Genomic DNA, 23,751 nt, shown 5'->3' with positions numbered 1-23,751 from the left:
AACCATCCCCCAGATCATGCTGGGAGACAAAGATGTTCTCTTTGAACTTAGGGAGAGTTTAAACTGGATAAACAAGGACTCCTCTTTTTTCTCCCCTGAGAAAACCTACAACGGGATAGTGACCAGTAGAGGTAAATACTAGTTCACATACCACATCATGATATGCTTGCTAAGCCTGGCTGTGGATGCTACATTTAGGCAGCTTTCAGAAAGTTAATAGAATCATAAGAGTTGGAAGAGACCTCAAAGTCCATCCAGTCCAACCCCCTATTATGCAGGAAAATACAAGCAAAGTGTCCCCCGACAGATGACCATCCAGCCTCTGTTTAAAAACCTCCAAAGAAGGAGAATCCATCACACTCTGAGGGAGTGTATTCCACTCTTGAACAGGCCTCACTGTCCAGAAGTTCCTCCTAATGTTAAGATGGAATCACTTTTCCTATAATCCATTGCTCCAGGTCCTATTCTCTGGAGCTGCAGAAAACAAGCTTGCTCCAGCCTTTCAAATATTTAAACAGGGCTACTATATCACCTCTTAGCCTTCTCTCCTCCAGGCTAAACATATCCAGCTCCCTAACTTGCTCCTCATAGGGCATGGTCTCCAGACCTTTCACCATTTTAAATCTAAGAAAATGATTCTTAGCTGCTGAGGTCAAAGTAGAGCCTCTGCTCTGCAGTAGTAGTTGAGAGGGACATTGCTGTTAGGACAGGCAACAGAGAGAATTTGTCTTATCCTTACACTGTGTGTGTGTGTGTGTGTGGATAGCTGAAACAGAAAAACAGTTCATCAAAGAGAAAGAGAACTTGATTCTCTTGAATTTTAATATAGCATCCAAAATGGAGTGTTATGGAGCAATGAGGCATCTCCCACCATAGCCTCCCCAAGTATTTTGCTTCTGCTGCTTTTCAAATGGTTTGGGATGTAAGGATAGGCAAATTTCAGGCTTTGCAGGCTCTTCCGTTTTGGTGTTTTTTAAACCAAGTCCACCAAAGGGAGCCAGAAATTAAAATAGTGACTCAGGTGAGCAGATTTATGCGAAAACTTGAAGACCAGAGTGTCTAGGAGATGATGTTCAGACCGAGAATTTGTGACCAATGCCAGAATCAAGCCCACCTGTTCATTCTCACATCCATTTCTGGTTTTTCCTTTTTCAGAAAACTGATTTTTTTTGGGGGGGTGGGGTGGGGGGGCTGTTGAGTTGCTGTTTTGTTCATTGCCCAAAACATGTTGCTGCCTGAAGCAGAGCAGCAGGTGGTGCTCCTCCCTTCCAAGTGAATATGTGTAATACCCAACCATAGCCAGGTCACCTTAGTTAGTACCTGAGATAGAAAATCCAGCAAGTGCCTTTGTTGCTCTCTTGCAGTAAAAATATAGCAGTAATAAATCAGATAAGGTTTTGTGGTTTTGTTTTGTTTTGGGCTTTTTTTCCCTTCTTCTTTTGGCCTTTTTATCAATCTCCAAATCAGCTGCCGGAGATAGCTGCCTCAGTCTGCCTAATAGTTGGATTTGTCATGGGAGTCAGAAATGCTTCCCAATCAACTGCAAACAACTTAGATTTACAAATACATCAATTTTATTGCCTGTTGTCTTAGACATGTTGGCAGTAGCTTAAGCAACAGAGCAGAACATAGGACCTCTTCAATTAAATTTTTAATTTCCAAATGCACCATGGAGTAATGGTTTAAGTGTTGGATAATGACACTGGAGACTGAGGTTCAAATTCATATCCCCACATGGAAACTTGCTTGATTATTTTGGGCAATTCACACTTTCTCAGCCTCATACAAAGGCAGTGAGTGGCAAACTGCCTCTGAACAATCACCATGAATTGGAAACAACTTGAAGGCTTACAACAGCAAAAAAAATTGCATTACTTAGTGAGAGAGCCCAATATTTTTCTCTTGACAAAATACCAAGCTGCCTTATAATGACTCAGAACAATGGCTTAATATCAGTAGCTAAGAAAAGCAATTCCCAACATACAACACAAGATCATCTTTTTAAGCTGGAGATGTTAGGGATTGAAACGGATCACCAACAAAGCATGTGCTCTTCCTCAGAGAACTCTTTCAATTTTGCTTTCTCCTAGGAATAGCAGCTTTAAAATTATTTTTGTCCTCTGTTTTTATGAAACAATAGTTGATTATATCTGCTCAAATAGCAGAAAGCTAGAAAGTTCTAGCCCCATCAGATTCCTAATTTGGCTGGAGGAGTGGGCCACTAAACTACTCAAAGAGTAGGTTCATCTATAAGGATGTGTTCCAGAGCCACAATGGTGAGTGCCTTGCCTCTGGTGCAGATGTCAAAATGTATACAACATAGTGGCTAGTTTTAAAGCTGATCTCTGGTGAAAATGTTGATCTTATTGCTGTCACATATTTTTATGCAACCCTGATAAATCTGTTTCAAAATTTGGTTCTAGCTATCAGGTGCTCTTTTTGGGACATAATCAGTAACTCTTACCCCTTAAGCAAAGTCACTTAAGTATAGCTAAGAGGACTGGAGTATATAGTGAATGATGGAGTATCTGAGGAATGTTTTCTGGCTGTAGAGAAAGAGAGAGACCTTTAATCTTCCTCTTTGTTCAGTCTTCCCCTATGGCTAAGCAATTGTATAATGAGGCTTTAAAAATACCATCAGGTCAGTACATCTTGCACAGCATGAGCTGCACAGCACCCCCTCCAAAAATCAATCCTCCAGTACTCTTTTTTGTGAGTGTATGGTTTCAGCCTTGTTTTAGACTATGGGCTGCAGCATTTAAATATTCCAATTCCATGATCATAGATGTTGCAGGAACTACTATTTCAGTGCAAAACCCTTGAAACTCACAGTGTGTTACTAAAGGGCTTATCACCTCATTTAAAACAAAAAACACAAAGTGGACTCTAAAACACTGCCTTCTTTTTACTGGAAGCTGATTCCATTCCGGCCTTAGTCTAGAAATGTCAGAACTCCTGTTTCTCTTTCTTAACTGGAATTAGAACAAGTCAGTCTGTAGTTAACAGTTCTCTGTGTAGATGGGTATCTGGGCAAATATCAGCAATTTAACTATGCAAAATATTTTATGTACAGTCATTGATTTCTCTGCCTCTCTCTTTAAAATAATCATGTAGCACACAGATAGTCATTTTGGTCTCCTGACCTTGTTCAGGCTGTACCACCTTCATTTTCCCAGAACTTGAAATGACATTCCAAAAATTGGAAGTCCTTTCTGGGCAATTTCAGAAGTGATTTTCTGTTGTACTGTAATGGATTATCCCAAACAGTGCTCAAACACTGAATCATTGGAGTATTGGGCATTAAAAAGAATGATCTCAGAGTCGGAGGTCCTTGGCTCCCAAAGACCACATGGGGACCCCCTGGGCCACATGTAGTCCAGGAGTCACACAATTCCAACTCATAATGTGGAGTGTAGTTCAGCTCCTTTAAAATTCTGTTTTGTTGTTCCTTGCCACATCTTTGTACCTTCATGTTAAACAAAGGTTGATTGCAGGCATGTATGGTATTTCAAAAAAGAGATCACAGAGCCAGCCAACTTAAGCCATGTGTAGGCTTTAATGAATGAGAGTAGGTTGTGTAAATGTCTTGTCAGGCACCTACTCATCCACTGTACGTCTGCCAATGAGTGAGTCTTGGCTGGTTAGGAGGCTGCGTCACACCCCTCTGCTGTGAATCAAGAGTATGGCTTCGCCCAAGGACACTGTGCAGGGTTTCATTATCATGTCTTCAATTTGCCTGCCTTCTAAAGGTGGCAAGCATTTACACACAAAACTACAACTTTTAAAACTGGGTACTTCTGCAATCTAATGCTTTGTGCATTACTGTGGCCTATAGTACTTTTCTACCTCTGCTGTCATTGTCTTTTTAATACATTTTCCCTGTCATCCAGAAAGTAAATAAAGGTTAAAGAGCTACGTAGCAAAGAAGATGTCCTGTCTCTTTGATTTTTGTAGCACCCAGTGTACATTCTGAGTGCCATGACACTGGAAGCATGGACTGTATGTCTATACACCTCTGTTTTCCATGCCCATAAAAGTGGAGTGGAGTAGGATAAACTGTAGCATTTACAATGGTAGACACAATGGCTTTATAACATCCAAGTATAATGCTTGACCTTGAACAAAATTGCACATTTCTCCCTTGCCCTGTTCACGTTTTTTGTGAACAAGAGAGCGTGAGTGGGAATGGAAATAGGTGTCCTGCCCTCCTTTATAGCATAGTTGTGTGGAACCTGGGACTAGACGACAATTTCCATCATCTCAACCAGTAGTTAGCTAGTACTTATGGGAGGTGTTGTTGTGTGCCTTCAAGTTGTTTTTAACTTATGGTTACCCAAAGGCAAACTTTCCCCAGCACTCCTGGGGAAATGATTGGAGGTTTGTGGCATTTTTCTCCCATTTGCTGGAGTTGGTGGTCTAGACATTTTACGCTAGTGTTGCAAGACTTTGCTATCTGGGTTGCCCTTTAAGAGGGAGGGGTGTAAGGTTGAGTGACCCCAGTAGCAGATTGTGCTGTGCTTAATATTTGATTATATGCTTTTGCGCCAAATTGTAATCTCAATCCTTAAGAAACATGGTATGTTGCAAGTTAAATATTGGTGACTGTCAGATAAAGCAGATCTTCAATCTCAATTTAAAACAGACACAAAGTTCAGTCTCAGTATGTTTCACAGGATACTGCACTGGATACAGAGAGAGAGGCAATAAATCGAGATTAGATCATGCTTAGAAATTAATGGTGCTTAAATCAGTGATGTTTAAAATCTTATGGCTCATGCTCTGAGCATGACAACCCACATAATTTTATTCTATTTTAAACAAAAGTTGGTCCAATATGTGGTTTTACGATACTGTAAGATTTGCATAGATGATGGACATTTTTACCAAGCAAAATAAACATTAATTTATAGCAGTGATTTTTAAACTGCTTCCCCAGAAATTTAGCCACTTTTCCCTATCCAATCCTGTGCATGCTTGCTCAGAAATAAGCTCATTTACTTCAAAGAGATTTATTCCCAAGTAGATTAGTCTGAGAGTGCAGCCAAAGGAGTTTCTGGGTGATCATCATTGGTTCATTTTTGTTTGATTTTTGTTTTATGGTTTATAAACCAGCTGAGCAATGCTGTGTGAAAAATGGGATAAAGAGGCGAGAAATATATTCATTAGAAATCCCCAGTTTCTATGGCCTAACCCTTTCCCATTTCACTTTAGTAAACTGATAATTATCTTTATTGCATTCTGTTGACCCAGTGTTTGACTTCATTCTAGAAGACATGGCTTCAAGTAAACAGGGTTCCAAGGGAAAACTAAGCTTTGGTTAAAACAGTAGTACTGTAACCTTGTTGCTGTAATGAGGCTACTTTGAAAGTAGAGTTGGAAACAAAGCTCCCAGATTTGGGGAATTCATAGTAAACCAGTGTGATGTAGTAGTTTGAGCATTGGACTATAGCTCTGGAGAGAAGGGTTTGATTCTTTGCTCTGTCATGGGGGCCCAATGGGTGACTTTTGGTGAGTCACACATACTCAGCCCCAGAAAATCCTGCAGTAGGGTTGCTTCAGGGTTGTCATAAATTGAAAACAAGTTGAAGGTATACAACTACAACATTTTATTAAAGGAATGTTTTTGAATTTAGCTTTGAAGCAAAGCATCTCAATGAATATCTCAGAGCTCAGCAACTGAGTGTATCTGAAGCCTTAGGTTTTGTTCCTTGGCACCTCCAGCCAAAAGAATGATTGGCAACAGGGCAGAGAAGATTCTTCCTTCATACTTCTTAATAGGCGATACTAGGCTGTGTGGGCTGCTGAGATGTTTTGTAATAATTTCCAAAGCTGTAATCTGTTTAGTTTCTTGCAGCAAACACAACTCACGCTATAATAAAGTCATTATAGCATGATGCTCTTATAGCTCATGCTATAACAAATTTATTCGTCTTTAAGCTTCTGCTAGACTTTGACTGTTTCATCTTTTTTGTACAACTTGTGGAACTTCCTTGTTGCCAGATATTTCTTCAGAGCAGAAGCAGATTCACTGTGTGGGAACAGGAATCAAATGGAGCTGGCAATGTTATGTCTCAGAAGTGTAATATTTTATTGCTGGAACAGGCTGCGAATGCTATAAATTACATTTGCCCACAACATATTTTGGATGCAGTGTAAAATGCAAGCCAGCACAGGTCCTGCCTACTTTATCATAGACCCTTCCCCCCAGTAGAAGCACACTGCCTTAACCACCTTGCATGTATGCGTTTGCCTACCCAGACCATTCTTGAAGTTGTTGTTGTTGTTGTTGTTATTGTGTGCCTTCAATTCCTTTCCAACCTCTGGTGACCCTATCATGGGGTTTTCTTGACAAGTTCCTTCAGTGGGGTTTGCCATTGCCATCCTCGAAGGCAGAGTGAGTGTGACTTGACTAAGGTCACGCATGGGTTTACATCTCTGAGCCAGGATTCGAATCTTGGTCTCCAGAGTTTTAGTCCAATGTTCAAGCCTCTACACCACGCAAGTATGCAGTTTATTTTGTTCATTGGTCACAAGCCACTGGCTCTTTAGAAACCTGACTTATACCTGCCTACTATATCTGCATGTTGTTATGTCCCTTCAAGTTGACTCTGATTTATCAAGATCCTGCCCTAGGTTTTCTCTGCAAGATTTATTCACTGAAGGTTGCCATTGCTGTCATCTCAGGCTGCAAAAAATGTGACTTGCCCAGTAAGTTTCCCTGGCTGGCTGGGGATTTGAACCTTGATCTCCCAAAGTCCTAATCAAACCTACATCCTACTGGCTATCATAACATGTATTTATGTACAGTGCCTGAAATACATGGTGAAACTCACCTTATTCATTGATCTAGGAACTGGGGAAATATTACATTCCATAATTTAACGTTCAGGGAAAAGGTGTATCTTGCATCAGTATTGGGCAATATTTAATGTACAAACCTTTTTGCAACCTAGAATCCTCTTTGCAAGCCAGAATTCTGCTCCCTGTATTTGTAGAGTGGTGAATGTGACGAAGGAAGCGGGGCTGCTGACGTAGCTTTGGCCTGGCTGTACTGCCCTTTTGTTTGTTTGCATGAAACACCTTGCCAGCTGTTACACCTTTCTTTTCTTTTTTGTGGGTCTGAAACCCCATTGTGAATGGCAGCTGTTCTGCCTGGGATCAGAAAAGCGGAACAAGGATATGTATGTAACCTTTCTTGAATGTTTGACAGCCACTCAAGGGAGGCTTTGAATATTAATTGTCCATGTGGCTTTTTCTGCATGTGCTTTGCATTTAAAAACAACAACACTTTTTTAATGAGCACCAAAGGGAGGCTGCTGAATAATGACAAGTCTTATTAATTTATAGCAACAGCAGTGGAAGTACAATGCCAATTCTTCAAGTCCATTCCTCATTTTGCTCATTAAAAGTGTGTGGATATAAGTCTATCAACCCTGAATATCCATCATTCATTGACCCACTTCAAGCGCACCCAAGCAAAACATTGTTTTCCTTTTATTACTTGTGTTCAGAGAAGCGTTTCACTGGCAATGCTTGCATTTTCTTTATTCCGTGAGAACCTTTAGAACATTTTGTGTTTGTGAGTCAACAAAAACAATCTGTCATCCTTTCTGATAAGTGCCAATGGGGAGCTTATCCCAGAATGACGGGAGATATTAACAATTCTTTGTTTATTCAGCAAAACAAAAATCAAACATACTATTTTTCAGGGAAACTTTTGTAAAAGCGCTTCATATGCATTGTTAAGAAGTTGCTATGGCAGTGCAATCTAGTGGTTAAACTATTTAACTGGAACTTGAGAGCTCCAGGTTCTGGTCCCCACTCATCCATGAAGGTCACTGTGTGTTCTTGGGCCAGTCACCCATTCCTCCCCTCCCACAGTTTAACTTACTTTGCAGAGCTGTTGTGTGGATACCATGAAGTAGTGGAAAGCTATATACACTGCATTGAGCCCATTGAAGGACAGATGATATCGAAAAGTAATTAATAAATAAATGAAATTAAAACTTCAGAAGCCAAAGGAGTAGGATTTCCAGGTATCTGCAGGTCAAAGCAGATCTTTTGTCTAGCATGGGATAATACTGGCTTCTGGAAAAGGGACAATATTCACATTTTGATGGTGCAGAGTGAAAGTTTAAAAAGCCCTCTTCCTCAGTACCATTCCTCCCATCCGCACTTGATATCTCAATGAGAGATCTCCAGTAACAGATCTTTTTGGGCTCAAAGGCTTTGGCATCAGCAATCCTGCACAGCTTATACACTGTGGCTTACCTGGTATTGCAATGCTACTATTCCTTCAATTCAAAATGGGAAGCTGGATTTCCTGGCCGCCAGCAGCTCTGGTAAGTGATCTGTAGTCAGATGGTTCGCAAGATGTACAAGATTGGGTCCAGTGTCCTTTATTGCTGTCCACAGTTAGCAGAAGGGAACATACATTATGTAATATGATGCAAATTATATAGGCTGATAATGAGCTATTGGGTCCCTGCTTTGAGATAGAGATGTAATTTGGGATAGAAGTTAGTGCAGCTTTGCTTGACTCTCAAAGGCTATAACTCAGGCCCAAAACATTTCCAGATGAGCTGTTCCAAATCATGGGTTGGGCTCTATCCTTTGTGTTTCCATTTTACAGTGAATTTTGGAGACAGCCATGGCAGGTTTAACTGTGCTCAGACATTTCAGAGATCATGCTGAAGCATAATTGGCTAACCCAGTGATGCTAGCTTGCCAGCTGACTGCAAGCCATAGTTTGTGAAATCAGAAATCAGCTGACCATAATCAAGCTTCTCTAACTATATCTGATCTCTGAAATGAGGACATGATCCATATTGGTTGTGGTTTGTATGTACGTGTGTGTGTGTGTGAGAGAGAGAGAAACTTGTCAAGAAAACCATTTGATAAGTTCATTTTGAGGCCGCCATAGGTTGGAGGCACACAACAACTACAGATATACATGAGGAGAGAATGAGAGAGAGAGCATACTCACTATATTTTTTCTTGCTGTCCAAGTGCTCCCCTATCCAGGGATCAAATCATCACTCTTATCTGCTTTTTTAATGGCATAGTGCTTTGAGTGTTGGGATGGAACTCTGGAGACCAGGGTTTGATGCCCAGCTCAGCCATGGAAATCCACTGGGTGACCATGGGCAAGCCACATGCTTTCAACCTTGAGAAGGCAATCACAAACCTCCTTTGAACAAATCTTGCCAAGAAAACCCTATGGTAGGCTCGTTTTGGGATTGTCATAAGTTGGAAACAATGTGAAGGCACACAACAACAAAACAATATATAGTATTTTAAAAAAAACCTGCAAGTAGCAGGCATCATCTTGGGAAATGTATTTCCTTCAGTGAGAGACAAGGAAGTTTGCATGTTCTAAATTGCATGTACTATTAGAAATATGGCATGCTGTCTTCAAAACTTTTGTACAAATGTATTCAGATTTTAACAAACTTAAATCATTTCATTTATATAAAAATTAAAACAATTAAACAAGCTAGCATGTTAAAAACACCATTCATTTAAAAGCATAAAATGATTTTAACAGTAAGATAAAAATACAGCAACGCCTCCATAAAAAGACCCTTCTTCAACCACTTAATCATCAAATAACTGTTCAATAAATAAAAAGGTGTTTACCTTCCAGCAACTTTAAAAGCTTTTTTATTGCAAAATAAACCCCTTTGAATTTCAGTGGGGCTGTCTCTTGAGTATGCATAATTTGGTGCAACCCTGTATTTTAACTTGTAAAATTTCTCCCTCTTTCTCATTCCAGGAGAGGAAAGTCCCTGCCCTCATATTAATCATGTTAGAAATTGTTCCCCATTCTCTGTGTCTAAATGAGACACTTTTTAATTCATGGGAGCTTTTCATTTGTAATTCTGTGATCTTCATCCAACATTCAGAGACTGTTCATGGCTCCAAACAAATAGAGAGAATAGCTGATTTTGCATAGCTTTTTCCCCCCTTCCCTGAAAAATGCTTGTCAAGCTCTTTAGTTCTTTGGAGTTGTTTAGATCTTCTTTCTCTTGTCATGCGCCCCTGTCAGTTATATCAGATTTGAAGCAGAACATGACAGCAGCGTCTAAAAGGTTGATGTTACCTTCATGCAGAGATCTTAAAAGTCAGGTCTCTTGTGGCATTCAGAAAAAAATGAAGCCTCTGCCAATTTTTCATGACTACTCCTGAAATAGAAATATATATCCATTGTCTTCAGAGTTAGTGATTTTGAATATGGATTTGGGTGTGATATATTCTTTCCAGCATCTTTTTGAAGATCACCTCGGCTCAGCCCTTCATAGATCACTTACAGAGGAAATTGATTCTTAATGGTTGGATCTTGAACTATGGTACTTCCCACACAGTGGTTCATTGTGACTAGAACTGATGTGAAATTGATCTGGAAAAGCAATTTGCATCCATAAACATGTTCATTTTGTGGCTGTTAATTTAGAGAATGTCAGGTAAGTACAGGTGCTATCAGGCTGTTGAGCAATGTAGGATGAAATATCACACCACTGTGATGTGTGTGCATATGCCTTCAAGTCAAGTCAGCATATGGCAACCCCATGGATTTCATGAGGTTTTTAAAGGCAAGGAATACACAGAGATGGTTTTGCCAGTTCTTTCCTCCGAAATATAGCCTACAGCACCTGGCATTTGTTGGCAGTTTCCCATCCAAGTACTAACCAGAGCTTGCCTTGCTTAGCTTCCAACATCAGATGGGATCTGTTGCCTTTAGGGTATTTAGGCAACTCTTAATTTGACTTTAAATACACCTCACTATTTCCAGCATTTGCGTTCTAAGAACTGGATTTGTATTTCAGAGGTGTGTGAGAGGAATGGTTAATGGGCCTTTGTGCCTGTACATGATGCAGTCTGTTACGATATTCTAATAGCCGTTAAAATATTAGCCCAAAGAGGGATGTCTTGCGGCAGTTTGCTCTTTGACTGTCTTTAGGGCCTTTTCACACTACACAGTTGTAGTGCTGTAGTTTCACTTTTAACTCTCATGGTTCCATCCTATGGAAGAATAGTTTAATGAGAGGTATTTAGAATTCTCAGCCAGAGAACTGTAGTGATTTCTTAAATTGCAAATCCCAGGATTCCATAGAATGCAGCCATGGGAGTTAAAGTGGGATCATAGTGCTATATTTGTATAGTGTGAAAGGGTTTTTATTCTAGGTCTCCTTGCTAGCTTCTTTGGAAAATGACAATACAAAGCCAGCTTTTATCTCCAAAGTGTTTTGTGAGGGATGATTTGTGCTCTATATGTGTGCACGCACACCTTTTCTCCTTCATACCTTTGTGGGGTCTCTTTTTTAAGATGCTGAAATGCAGCCACACGACTTCATTACAAGGTTGGCTTTGGGCATTTTGTGGAAACTGTTGCTTGATTGGTCTCCCTGAGGCTTTGGTAGTTGCTGAGAGAGTACTGTGCAACTGTGACTCTCAACATCACTAATGTAAATTTAGATCCTACTTGAGGCAATAGTGGCAACATTTCATTTAAGAAAAGGAAGGATAAGATAACTTTTTGTGGGTCCTTCGGCTTTTCTGATTAGTTAGAGTAAGGCAGCTTGCATGATATGGAAGTAACGTAGCAGCGACATATGCTACAAAAGGATCTTGTAGCATCTTTGAGACTAATTGTGCAAAAGAAGTTGCAGCATAACCTTTCATGGATTTGGTCTGCTTCCTCAGATGCATGAATTGACATGTTGTGACAGTGGCATATTGGACAGTGAGAGAGAGAAATATTTTAAAATGTTTTTAAAGCTACCTCAGTCATGCACGTTTCTCTTCCTAGCTATATGGAGAAATTTGATCTAGTTCATCACTGCTTCATCTAATGACCGGCCTTCCGACCCTGAGGTTATGAGTTTAATTCCCTTTAACCTTTGTAAAAAGCCAGCATGGTATAGCTGTTTGAGCATTGTATTAAGACTTGGGAGACAAGGGTTTGAATCCCCATTCAGCCATGGACACCCACTAGGTGACCTTCGGCAAGTCACACACTCTCAGCCACAGAGGGAGGAACCGACAAAAACCCCTCTGAACAAATCTTGTCAAGAAAACCTTTTGATAGGCTTGCCTTAGGGTTGCATGGGTTGGAAGCAACTTGAAGGCACATGACAACCACAAGTCACTAGTCTCTGAGGACCCCCCCCCCCCCCCCGCATTCTTTGTCTTTCTCTGTCTCACTCAAATCTTTGGAAACTAACCTTTTTGGATTACAACTCCCAAAACCCACCATGTGGCCATGTTGGTTGGTGACTTCTGGAGGTTGAAATCCAAAAACGTTACTTTCTCAGATTTTGGTCCTACATGATTCACCACTTCCTTTATGTCCTGTTGTATAGGGAGCAACATAAGAATAGCTCACTAACAGATCAAGGGATGCACAGGCATCTGTTTCCCCAAATTCCCATTTTCTTTTTTAAAATGAGAAATCTCTTTCCCTTCACAACTATGGCAATGTCTTCTTAGCTGGTGCAAATGAGAAGCTGCTTGCTTTGTTTCATCCTGTGTGTGTCACTTGTATTACCTTGAAAGAAAGCTCATCCATCTTTGGTCAGAAACTGATGCAAATGACAGCTCAGGGTGGCATTCATGTACCTTGTCTGGATGTGCTGGTATACAAAGACATCTGTCTGAAGAGATGTGACCTCTTCATTTATCATCTGTGAAAGTGGCACTGCCAAGAGACACCCAACTGTCTGAAATACTTTCATGGCTGAATCCCTCTTCATTCATATGCGGCAGAATTTAAACTCCTGTTTTATGAAAATCAAGCATTTGCCCTGCCATTAAAGCCAGGGTTGGGAACCTTTGGTCCTACAGGTGTTTTGGACTGCATTTTACACAGTCCTTTGCCTCTGGTTGGGCTGGCTAGGGCAGATGGGAATTGAGGGCCAAAACAACTAGAGCAGAAGAAGGAATTGTGTTGTTGAAGTACAGCTCCCAGCATGTAAATCATTAGCTATTCTGGCTTCTGGGAGTCACACTTCAACCATATCTGGAGGGCCACATAATTTCCATCACTGACATGGAGGGCCAAAGTTTTTTGGGCTTAGAGCTTCTTTTGTGTCAGATGCTGTTCCTAATAAAGAACAGCAAGTCACACTAAAGCCTTTCTCTGAGAGCAGATAGCTGTAATGTAGCTCTTCAAGCAGAGTAGCTGAATGGCCCTATATGCTGCAGAAGTACTATATTTGATGGTGGTATTATATCATGCTGAGATGCAACAGGCTGCAACCCTAGAGTCTTTCAGTTGTCACAGCATAACTAGAACCCAATTCAGCAACTTCTTACTTCTGAATTCACATCGCAAAGGTATATTGGCTTGCATTGCAAGCATAACAAAACATCCCCCCACATACAGACAACTGGCTTCATCTGCTCCTCACCTCTGCCTCTTGCAACTTTGGCTGATGATAGAGAGGCTCTTCAATCAACACACTCTTCAGCTTGATTGCTTTACTTACTGCATCATTATTGCTTCCTGCTGCACTGTCAAGTCTTACAGGTTTTAAAAAATGGAAAGGAGAAACCTTCTATTCTATCCCCCCTCCCATTTTATGTAACCCAGAAAGGATACTAAAAGACTCTATTAGAGAGTATATTTAAAAATGTTTCTTCAGCAATACATTTTTGGAAGCACCTCCATAAGTCCCTGGCTATACCTGAAGAATGAGCCAATGTGGTGTAGAGGTTTGAGCATTGGACTGACTCTGGAGATCAGGGTTTGATTCCCAGATCAGCCATGAAACCCAATGGGTGACCTTGGGTGTGTTACACTCTCTCAGCCTAAGGGGAAGACAATGACAAACCTCTGAACAAATCCTGCCCAGAAAACACCATGATAGGTTAACCTTAGGGTCTCCATAAGTCAAAAACAACTTGAAGGTACGCGGCGACGACAAATACCTGAAGAGGAAATATCCTGGAGCTGAAGTTCCCAGCAAGTACACCTCTATAACCATTTCAGTGCCTACCTTGTCACCACTTTACAGGACCCTTCTGAAAGCAAATTTTGGTTTTCTTGTCTGAGTTACTGTTCTGATTATTTATTATTATTGATTAACCACTTTTATTTACTTTTGAGGTAGGATACAGCGTCGTAAGACAAATAATGGGAACATTTGAAGCTTTGGCTTGTTTGGTCATATACTGTTTTGACTAGCTGTGGCTTTCAAAAGAAAATATATTTCCTAATGTTGCCACAACATTGTTTAAAACTAGGATTGAACCTGCTCCTTAAATTGCCTGTATGTTTTACCACTGTGCTATGGTCTCTCCCTCTCAAAAAATTAGGTTGCATAGTATTTCTACAGATGAAAGATCTAGGCTACCTGATCTGGCTCCTTTCAGGTATGTTTGATTGTAAATTCCATCATCCCATCCAGCTGCTATCCAACACCCCTGAAGGGAGCCTGGTTGGGAAAGACTAGTATACAACACTTCTGCTCATCAATGGTGGTAAGGAAATGTGGGGCTCTCCCTATGAGCTGAACTGATCATTAGAATGCAGATGTAGGGTTTAGGTGACAGAATGGCTTATTGTGGTTGTGTGCCTTTGAGTTGTGTATGGCCCTAACATAGGGGTTTCTTGGCAAGATTTGTTCAGAAGGGGCTTGCCATTGCTCTTTCTGAGACAGAGTGTGACTTGCTCAAGATCACCTACCTAGTGGGTCTCCATGGCCATTGAACTCTGGGCTCCAAGGTCTTCAACACTCAAACTGCTATTCTGACTCAAAAGAATGCCTAACTTCCCCTAAAAGATACCTTGTTTTTCCAGCCCATCTACTTTCTCAAGGACCTTTGTCTGTGGAAGCTGCTAATTTGCAAAGCATGGGCACTTGGAACCACAGGTTTATCTTCTCTAAGATAAGGCACTATGTTCAAAACCATCCACTAACAAAATGTGTGCTTAAAACAAGTAGACCTGGATGCATTTAGATAAGTTTGTTAGAATCTCTTTTGCTATGAAGGAATAGCCTGAAGAGCAATGACCTGTAGGTAATTTAGATCTATGGATAGATTTCTAGGTAATTTGCCAAGCATTTCAAATTCCATGTAGTTAACCAGCAGCAGTAACATAGCATCTTCTTCCCCCACCATGCCCCAAATTATACTGCTGAAATGAGATGGTAACCATTTTGTGTGGAAAGACTGTGAGCAACATTCAGTTGCAGTACTCAGAAAAACAAATGATTGTGTTCAGAATTTGTAGTTCAATATATGTGCCCTTTGTATGTATTTCTGGCTAGTGAGTCTAGAAGTGCTAGTAAAGAACAGAAGAATGTTTGTACAAAAGCCAGCATTGTGTAGCGTTGAACTCAGGCTTCCAGGAGACCAGGACTTGAATTCCTGCTATGGAAACGCACCAGGTGTTCTTGAGCAAGTCACACTCTTTGCCTCAGAGGAAGGCAAAGGCAACCCCAACCCAAACTAATCTTATTTCTGGCTTATGCCTTGGTACACCTATTATATAAGGTGCCACAAGCCTTTGTTGTTCATCCAACACATTAAGACCTTTTCACTTTATGCAATTATAGTGCTTTGCATTGTTGTGTGCCTTCAGGTTGACTTATGTTATGGTGATTCTATCAAGGGGTTTTCTTAGCATGATTTGTTCAGGAAGGGGGGCCTTGCCATTGCCTTCCTCTGAGGTTGAGAGAGTGTGACTAGCCATGTTTAGCCTGGAGAAGAGAAGGATAAGAGGTGATATGATAGCCCTGTTTAAATATTTGAAGGGATGTCATATTGAGGAGGGAGCTAGCTTGTTTTCTGCTGCTCCAGAGACTAGGACCCGGAGCAATGGATGCAAGCTACAGGAAAAGAGATTCCACCTCAACATTAGGAGGAACTTCCTGACAGTAAAGGCTGTTCGACAGTGGAACACACTCCCTTGGAGAGTAGTGGAGTCTCCTTCCTTAGAGGTCTTTAAACAGAGGCTGGATGGCCATCTGTCGGGGATGCTTTGACTGAGATTTCCTACATGGCAGGGGGTTGGACTGGAAGGCCCTTGCAGTCTCTTCCAACTCTGTGTTTCTATGATTCTGAGGTCACCCAGTGGGTTTCTGTGGCCGAGCGGGAATTTGTACCCTGGTCTCCAGAGTTGCAGTACAACATTCAAACCACTATGCCGCACTGGCTCTCTGTTGGAATTTAAATACCATTTTCATTTATATGTCTCTATCACTTGGAATCCTGGAATTTGTAGTTCAATGAGCTACTAGAGAACTTTGCCAGTGCATTCAAGATACTTTGCAAAACTATAAATCCCGAGATTCAGTAGAATGCAGCCACACCAGTTAAAGTGGTATGAAGGTAGTGTGTAATGTGAAAGAGACCTAAAATGGCTGTTTTTCTGGAAACAAAATGTTAGCTGCTATCCTGAAATAGAAGGAGAGTCAGCATGGTGGTGTGGTTTTAGCACTGCACTACAACTCAGGGTTCAAATCCTTGCTCAGCCACGGAAATCCAGTGGGTGACCTTGAGCAAGTCATATTTTCTCAGCCTCAAAGGAAGGCAGAGGCAAACATCCTTGAACAAACCTTGGCAAGAAAACCTTGTGATAGGTTCACCTTCTCTCAACTTTAAAGGGAGGCAAAGACAAATCTCCCTGAACAAATCTTGCCATAAGTCAGAAAGTTTAAGGCACACAACAACAACAACAACAACAAGAAAAAGATAAAAGCATCTTGCAGCTGCTGCTCTTTTCTTTTCTGTATTCTGTGTTGTTATTTCATCCTTCGCAGAAAATTAAGTGTTTCTTCCTAACATTTCTGTGTATTTTCAGGGACTCCAGAACAAAGGAAAGAGTTAATACTCCTCTCTGGTCCCTCAGCATTCTTTTTAATCTGGATTCTCTAAATGAATTGAGTAACATAGATAATATACATTAACCGCACTAACTTGCTGCAGAGTCAATTGATTCCCTTTCTCCTATCTCCACCCCTTTTAAATTTTGAACTAACAAAACTTAAAAGCCTCTTTATCACCCCATTTACTTATCACAGTAGGGAGAGCCTGTTGCCATAATTACTGGGTTTGTTTCAGACATTATTTAATCTTTTTACAAATGTAGAATAAGATAAAAGTATCACACAAGCCTGTAGTTTCTGGAACTACTGTATCAAATTAAGAGAACAGTAAATGATTATTTGACTTTAGTTAAGACAGTTTCATAGAGGAATCATGAGTTGCAGGAATTTTATTACTGATTTATTAATATATTTATATCAGAGGTTCTCAGGGTATATAGATAAAATTAGTTTTAAAATGCTCTAAATTAAAATCACAAAAGAATAGCAAAAAAAGTCTAAAATGGTTGCTTTATGTTACTCCAATTTTCAGACACAGCATGACTCTGAATACTGACTGGTCTGAATACTGTTTGGTTATAGATGTTCATTTGACAGGTCAACTTTCTTCATTCGCTTTCTGATTTAAAATCTTTTTGTCATTGTAAGAACGACTGGAGCAGAAGAAGGCTTTAGCCCTCACATCTTTCATTAGTGGCTTCCCAGAGTCATCTGGTTGGCTACTGTGGGAGACAAGGTTGGCTGAGATAGGCTTCTGTCGGATCCAGCTGGACTCTTCTTGGGTTCTTATGACACTTGTTGATGTGCACCATCAAGTCACATTTGACTTATGGTGACCCTAAAGCAAACTTAGTACAGGGGTTTCTGGAGCTGAGAGTGTGGGATTTGCCAGGGTCACTCAGTGGATTTCCATTGCCGAACAGGAAATTTAACCCTGTTCTCCAGTCATAGTCCAATGCTCAAACCACTACACTATTCTGGTTCTCTGTGACACTCCTAGGTCCATCTTATAATGTACAGTATTCTGCAAACCATCCAAATTGTTGCCTGAATGCAATCTCTCCTGGGATTCCCAGAAGCATGTTTAGTCAGAATGAGGGAGACCATATGGTATAACCTTCCTGGATTATGCCACTCCAATTTACATATGAAATGGAGAGAAATTTCAGCATAACATTTCCCAGATATATTTGTTTTCTCATTGAAAAGTTATTGTGTGTTTTTTTAATACTCTTTTCTTAACCACAAGGGCATGTATTCTCGTTGTGCATTATGAATTTCATTTCAACACAAATGAAATTTCACCACTCATGGGGAAACAAAAACATTATGAATTGGTTCCTGGCTCAATGGCTAATGCTGAAAGTTAAAAATCTTACAACAGTAGAAATAGTTCCTGTGGTAGCGCTAGCATTGAGGCTGTGTTAGGTGTAAATACCTAAATTAATTGTCATACAGTACAACATTTTAAAATGGTTGTCTTAAAATGTATCCCTTTGCATTTACTTTAGGTAGCCATGTCCGCCAAAGCCATTTCTGAACAGACGGGGAAAGAATTCTTGTATAAGTATATTTGTACATCCTCAGCCATCCAGAACCGCTTCAAATATGCGAGAGTAACACCGGATACAGACTGGGATCGGCTAATCCAAGATCATCCCTGGCTTTTAACTGAGGTGAGTGGAACAAATTACAGTTGCTCCATCTCTTTCTTATCTTCATGTTGGAAGCTTTTCTAGCCCTGAACAAAACAGTTTCACAGAAGGATTGGGAGAACTGTAGCTCAACAGATACAGATACTGTTCAGTACTGATACTGAACTGATGCTCAACAGATACTGTTGAGCATCAGCTCCAAGCCTTTATAGCTAGTGGCCAGTAATGATCGGAGCTGTAGTCCAACAGTATATAGAAGGCTACAACACGCCTCTAAGGAAAAAAAAAATAGTCTCTATCTGCTCATATCTCCCATTGTTAGTGTACTTGGTGAAATGGTTGGTTTAATCCGATTAGGATAGGTCATTTGATTGTAATAGAGTGTTCTTAGACCACTTGGGAAAACAAAAACATTTATTGTTGCTGTTAAAACAAGAAACATTGTTTTGCTTATCAACTTTTGTTAAAATGTAATTTTAAAAAATCTTTCTCCATGTTAAGTAATATTATTTATAAGCGTGAAAGACTTGCTAGACTGTTCTTTTTTGCTTTTTATCCTGGAGCGGCAGCGTAAGCCTCCAGTCCTCTTTAAAAAGAGCGAAAGAACACACTGGCTCTCCATACTTAGCATAAAAAGATAACAATCAGCAACCTTTGTTTTATTTTAAACTGTTATCCACTTAACTTAAATGCATTTAAAAACAATTTTTAAAAGTGTTGCTGTTCTTCTAACATATATTTTTTATGCAAAATAGAAGGAACATTTATGCTAAGTAAATTACACCTTATGCAATTCTCCTCAAACATTCCATCAATCTGCATTCACTCCAAAGTTCCATTCTCACCATCCTCTCAACCACTCCTTGCCTTACACTCTATTGTACAACTAATAGATGAAACCATATTTACCTGGAAAAACTCAGGCTTGAACCAGGAACCTTCTGTGGAAAGCATGTGATCTGCCACTAAGCTATGGCTATCTTCTTTGTGTCTGAATGTTAAGAGCAAAGAGCCCTCATTATCCCCCTAGCTGACAAATGATAACATTATTACATTTCAAAGGTAAGGAAAGTTAGATGTAACATCTTTGTGGAATCTGACCATTGGCAAATAATGAGTAGTCAGTTGACATCGTTTGACCAGTCTATTGACTGGAGATGATCTCTCATGCTTTTTACTAATGTGGAATTCCATATTCTCTGAGGATAAGAGAAACATCCAAGATGCAACTTCATGTATACCCTTTGGATACACATTTCTTTCTCTCTCTTTTTTCTGTTGAAAGGTGTAGAAGTCCATCCTCCCTTTTCCCTCAGTTCCTCATTTAATCAGGCAAATTGAATTGCAAGCTGGAGACATTCTGCCCTGTCCCCAGTTTCTTTCTATGGCTGGCCCGACTCCAGTTTAATCACATTTAGCTGAGCATGGATCGGTTGCTCAATCCCATTTTTCTTGCTGATAGAGGGCAGCTGTATTGGTAAGCTAATTAAATACTCTGCACTTAGTTTATGTGAGTCAGTTGCTGGCATGTATTGGCAAGAAAAGTGCATAGGATTTTGTGAGGCTTGCCAGAAATTAGCAAGGGCTGTGGATGTCCTTTTGATTTTATGATAAATTTCTTAAAGCAGAAGCTAGAAGAAGATTTTCAGTTCCACCGGGACTGAAATGAATGTTTAAAGATGCTGAAATGGCAGGGATGGGTTAGATCTAAGGTTACCTGCAGGTGAACAGAAAGAGAATGCAAAAGTTAATTAATTGGGAATGGTGAAATAATTAATTAGAGCAGTTCATTCTTTCATTTAATATCCATCTTCTTCCTAATACTGGGAACCAAGTTGGCTCAAAATGTGATTAAAAATAAACACAACTAGTAACTCAGGCGGGTTATAGACCGCCAAAAAATACGTATTGAATACGTATTAGGGTTAGGAAGGGGCGGTGCTTCTGCACCTCCCTAACCCTAATACGTATTCAATACGTACAATATGGCAGCGGCTGTTCCACACGGCCGCTGCCATATTGACGTAATGGACGCTCTGCATCCGCACGTGGCGCACCGGAAGTGACACTGTGAGTGCGCCCTTTGGCATTTGCGGCACCTCTTCCGGGGCCCAAAAAGGAATGCGATTTCCGTGCTCCTTCCTCTGAGCGTCCGGGAACCCTGCGGTGTGGCAGCTGCGGCTCCCGGATGCTGCAAGCGGCGGCGGCGGCGGGACAGCACTGCTTCTCGGCGGTATGTAACCCGCCTCAGTTATAGTATTAAAATTTGATGACTACATCAGGCAATAACTGTGGGGATTTCATACAGCCTTATATTAGTTCAGCATATAAGTAAAAATAAAAATTCCTTGCTAAAGTATGACATGCCAAGAAAACCTATACAAGTTATGCAAGCTGGGCAAACTTTAATATGCTGGGTGTTTTCTATCTCGCCTGTAGTCTACCTTTGCTCTGTTAGTGAGCATGATGAATAAAAGAGACAGAACCCCTGTGGTGTGATCAATGAAAGTCTAACCACATCATTCTCCTCTACTGCTGGCTTCTAAGCATGGAGGCAAATATACATGCCTTAAAACAGTGGTCCCCAAACTTGTGCCATTAAGAGATTTTGGACTCCCAGAAGCCTCAGCCATGTTGGTCAGTGGCCTGAGATCTTAGGAGTTGAAGTCCAAAATTCCTTAAAGAGCACAATTTGGGGACCACTGCCTTAAAACAAGGGTTGGAGGAATGCTGCATGTAGTCCCCCAGCCAATTTTTTGTGGCCCTTTAAATTCTCTAGCTTTAACGATTCTGGGCATTTTTTTGACCCAAGACACTAAAAAATGTGTCATCCCTGACTCTCCCCCAAACATATTTACGGTATATATAAAACTAAGAAAATGGTCTGAAAAATGAAACTGGAACTGCCATCGCTTTGTTTTTTGTTTTACCATGCCTCCACTAGAAGTGTGAGTGGCATGAAAAATTGCCCCAGTGCAGTTGCCCACCCCTGCTTTACAAAGAGTTGCCTGGAGTTTATAGATCTGTGACTACAGATGCTTAATCTCTCTGTATTGAGAATATTTTATTTTGATTGATAATGATAATTTGTTCACAAAATGCCATCTATTCACCTGCAAGATGAGTTTTCTAATTTTCATTTTTTTTTTTATCCTTTGTAAAATTTTAGCGTCTAGTGGTGAAACCTGATCAGTTGATCAAACGACGTGGCAAGCTTGGTTTGGTGGGTGTGAATCTTGATTTAAATCAAGTAAAGACCTGGCTGAAGCCACGTCTTGGACAAGAAACCACAGTAAGTTATTATTATTTCTATGTCTGACCCATTTACTTTATTAGCTGTGACACTGAACCCTTTTGAAGGAAGAACGGAACATGAACAAATGAAATAAAAAATAAAATAAAGTTGTTTTATGCCTCCAAAGTCTTCCAGGACAGCACAGCATTTCATAAAATATGGAAATAAATATATTTATTAGATTTGACAACACAGTATTCAGCACTGTCACAGGGTCATGCTCTGGTGAGATTCCTACTGTGTTCCTGGATGTTTTTGCCAGTGTGGGTGATGCACAGAGTAGTGTATTTTGAAGGCTGTGAAATGAAAACCATTTAATGAGCAATAGTCTAACGTGCCAGGGAAGAACAGCTTTCATGCAGAATTGCAGTCACTGTCCACTTGAAAGTATGAGTCGTGTGTGGTGAATGTTAAAGACATGAGAGTGGGAAAGATGAGAGACTGACATAATGGTGGCAGGAACAAGTGACTTGGTGTTAACAGAGATCAGGAAAGGAAGGTTGCAGATGAAGAGAGGGTGAGGCAAAGAAACAAAGAAGAATAAAATTGAATTCCAAAGAGAGAAAGGAAAATGGTGTGCTGAAGAAGAGAAAGCACACATAGAAGCAAAAAGAAAGCTCAAGTAAAAGAGATCATTTTAAATCTGCACAGTTTTGATATGGGATCTGCCCAACCACTGTCATGGAATAAAGCATAAATGACTGGTCCACTGCTTTCCATTCTCGTGATGGCACAAATAGATTATCATGGTTTTTTTTTGGGGGGGAGGTGTTATTTAAGGGTTTTATTTGTTTTTTTTCAATGCAGCAAAAGACCCAACCCATCCATATTTCCCAGACATTGCATTCCAGATTATTACACCTGCAAAAAACTATCAATGGTTGCTGTTGTAATACATGTAATTCACAGTTGCTTGCACAAGTGCAAGACCCAAGACACTGACATAACAGGTACACACACATAGATCATATAACAGCATAGTGGGTTGAGCAGGGGATATGAGCTCTCCTGTGTAGTTTCACAAACCCACATCAAATCATAGGTTGTATCTGCCTCATAATTTTTTTCCTGTCACTTACATTAGTTGCACTAATGTAAAAAACGTACAAATCCATTAATTTAATTTGGTGGAGGTTTAGTGGGATGGGGGCCCAATGTAAAAAATAATAACACAGATTTTATTTCTACTGAATCTGACTTATTCGCAGAGCCCATTGGAAAATGAATGCATGCATACATGCTTCTTATTCCTTTCCTGGGTAAATCAGAGAAGTAACCACAGCACTTTCTCAAAATTCCTAATAAAGGTTGAGTCTCCCTTATCCAGAATTCCGAAACCCAAAATACTCCAAAATCCAAAACTGTCCACATGGCTGAGATGGTGACACTTTTGCTTTCTAGTGGTTCAGTGTACACAAACTTTGTTATATGCAGAAAAGTATTTAAAATATTAATGATAAAATTACCTTCAGGCTATGTGTAAGGCATAGGACTTCCATGTTCCTATCAAGCATGCCTGAGAAGATGGTGGGTTTGAGAGAAGGGCCTCCCCTGATGATCCTGGAACCCAAGCAGGCTCATATTGGAAGATAGAGTCCTTTAGATATGCCAAGGTTGAGATACCTGTTTTAGGTAATTGATCTGCTGGTTTAGAATATGAATATATTAATGTATACTTTTTTAACCATTTTCTATAGATTGCCAAAGCTAAAGGTATCCTAAAGAACTTCTTGATAGAACCCTTTGTTCCACACAAACAGGTCAGTTTGTTCACAGAAATGTGGACACTCTTGTATATGTACAATTGTGTATGTATAATTATATATGCCATATAAGTGTATCTATGTGTATATCAAATCCAATTGACATCACTATGTCACTGTTAGAAAGAGCAGTTGGGAAGGGAGTGTTACTTCAATAGGGACTATACTTTGAGTGAAGCTAAAAACCTATTGGGATTTGGAGAAAG

At 40.2% G+C, this 23,751-nt stretch overlaps 1 protein-coding gene across 2 annotated transcripts in view; it reads left to right on the top strand.

The window, feature by feature from the left end:
- The window catches only part of LOC149309215 (ATP-citrate synthase), a 68,531-nt gene that overhangs the window by 1,215 nt on the left and 43,565 nt on the right, over positions 1 to 23,751 (top strand). For both annotated transcript variants that reach the window (XM_089531981.1, XM_089531980.1), the window contains exons 2-4: positions 18,344 to 18,508; positions 21,657 to 21,779; positions 23,480 to 23,542. In XM_089531981.1, the coding sequence (XP_089388107.1) occupies positions 18,350 to 18,508; positions 21,657 to 21,779; positions 23,480 to 23,542 (345 nt within the window). In that variant the 5' untranslated portion in view covers positions 18,344 to 18,349. The remainder of the gene's footprint in view (positions 1 to 18,343; positions 18,509 to 21,656; positions 21,780 to 23,479; positions 23,543 to 23,751) is intronic.

Source organism: Sceloporus occidentalis, unplaced genomic scaffold, assembly GCF_023333645.1.
Source record: "Sceloporus occidentalis isolate IW3139 unplaced genomic scaffold, rSceOcc1.0.p SCAF_7, whole genome shotgun sequence".
Taxonomy (NCBI): domain Eukaryota; kingdom Metazoa; phylum Chordata; class Lepidosauria; order Squamata; family Phrynosomatidae; genus Sceloporus; species Sceloporus occidentalis.
Note: the sequence above shows the minus strand (reverse complement) of the source record. Positions and strands in the feature narration are given on the sequence as shown.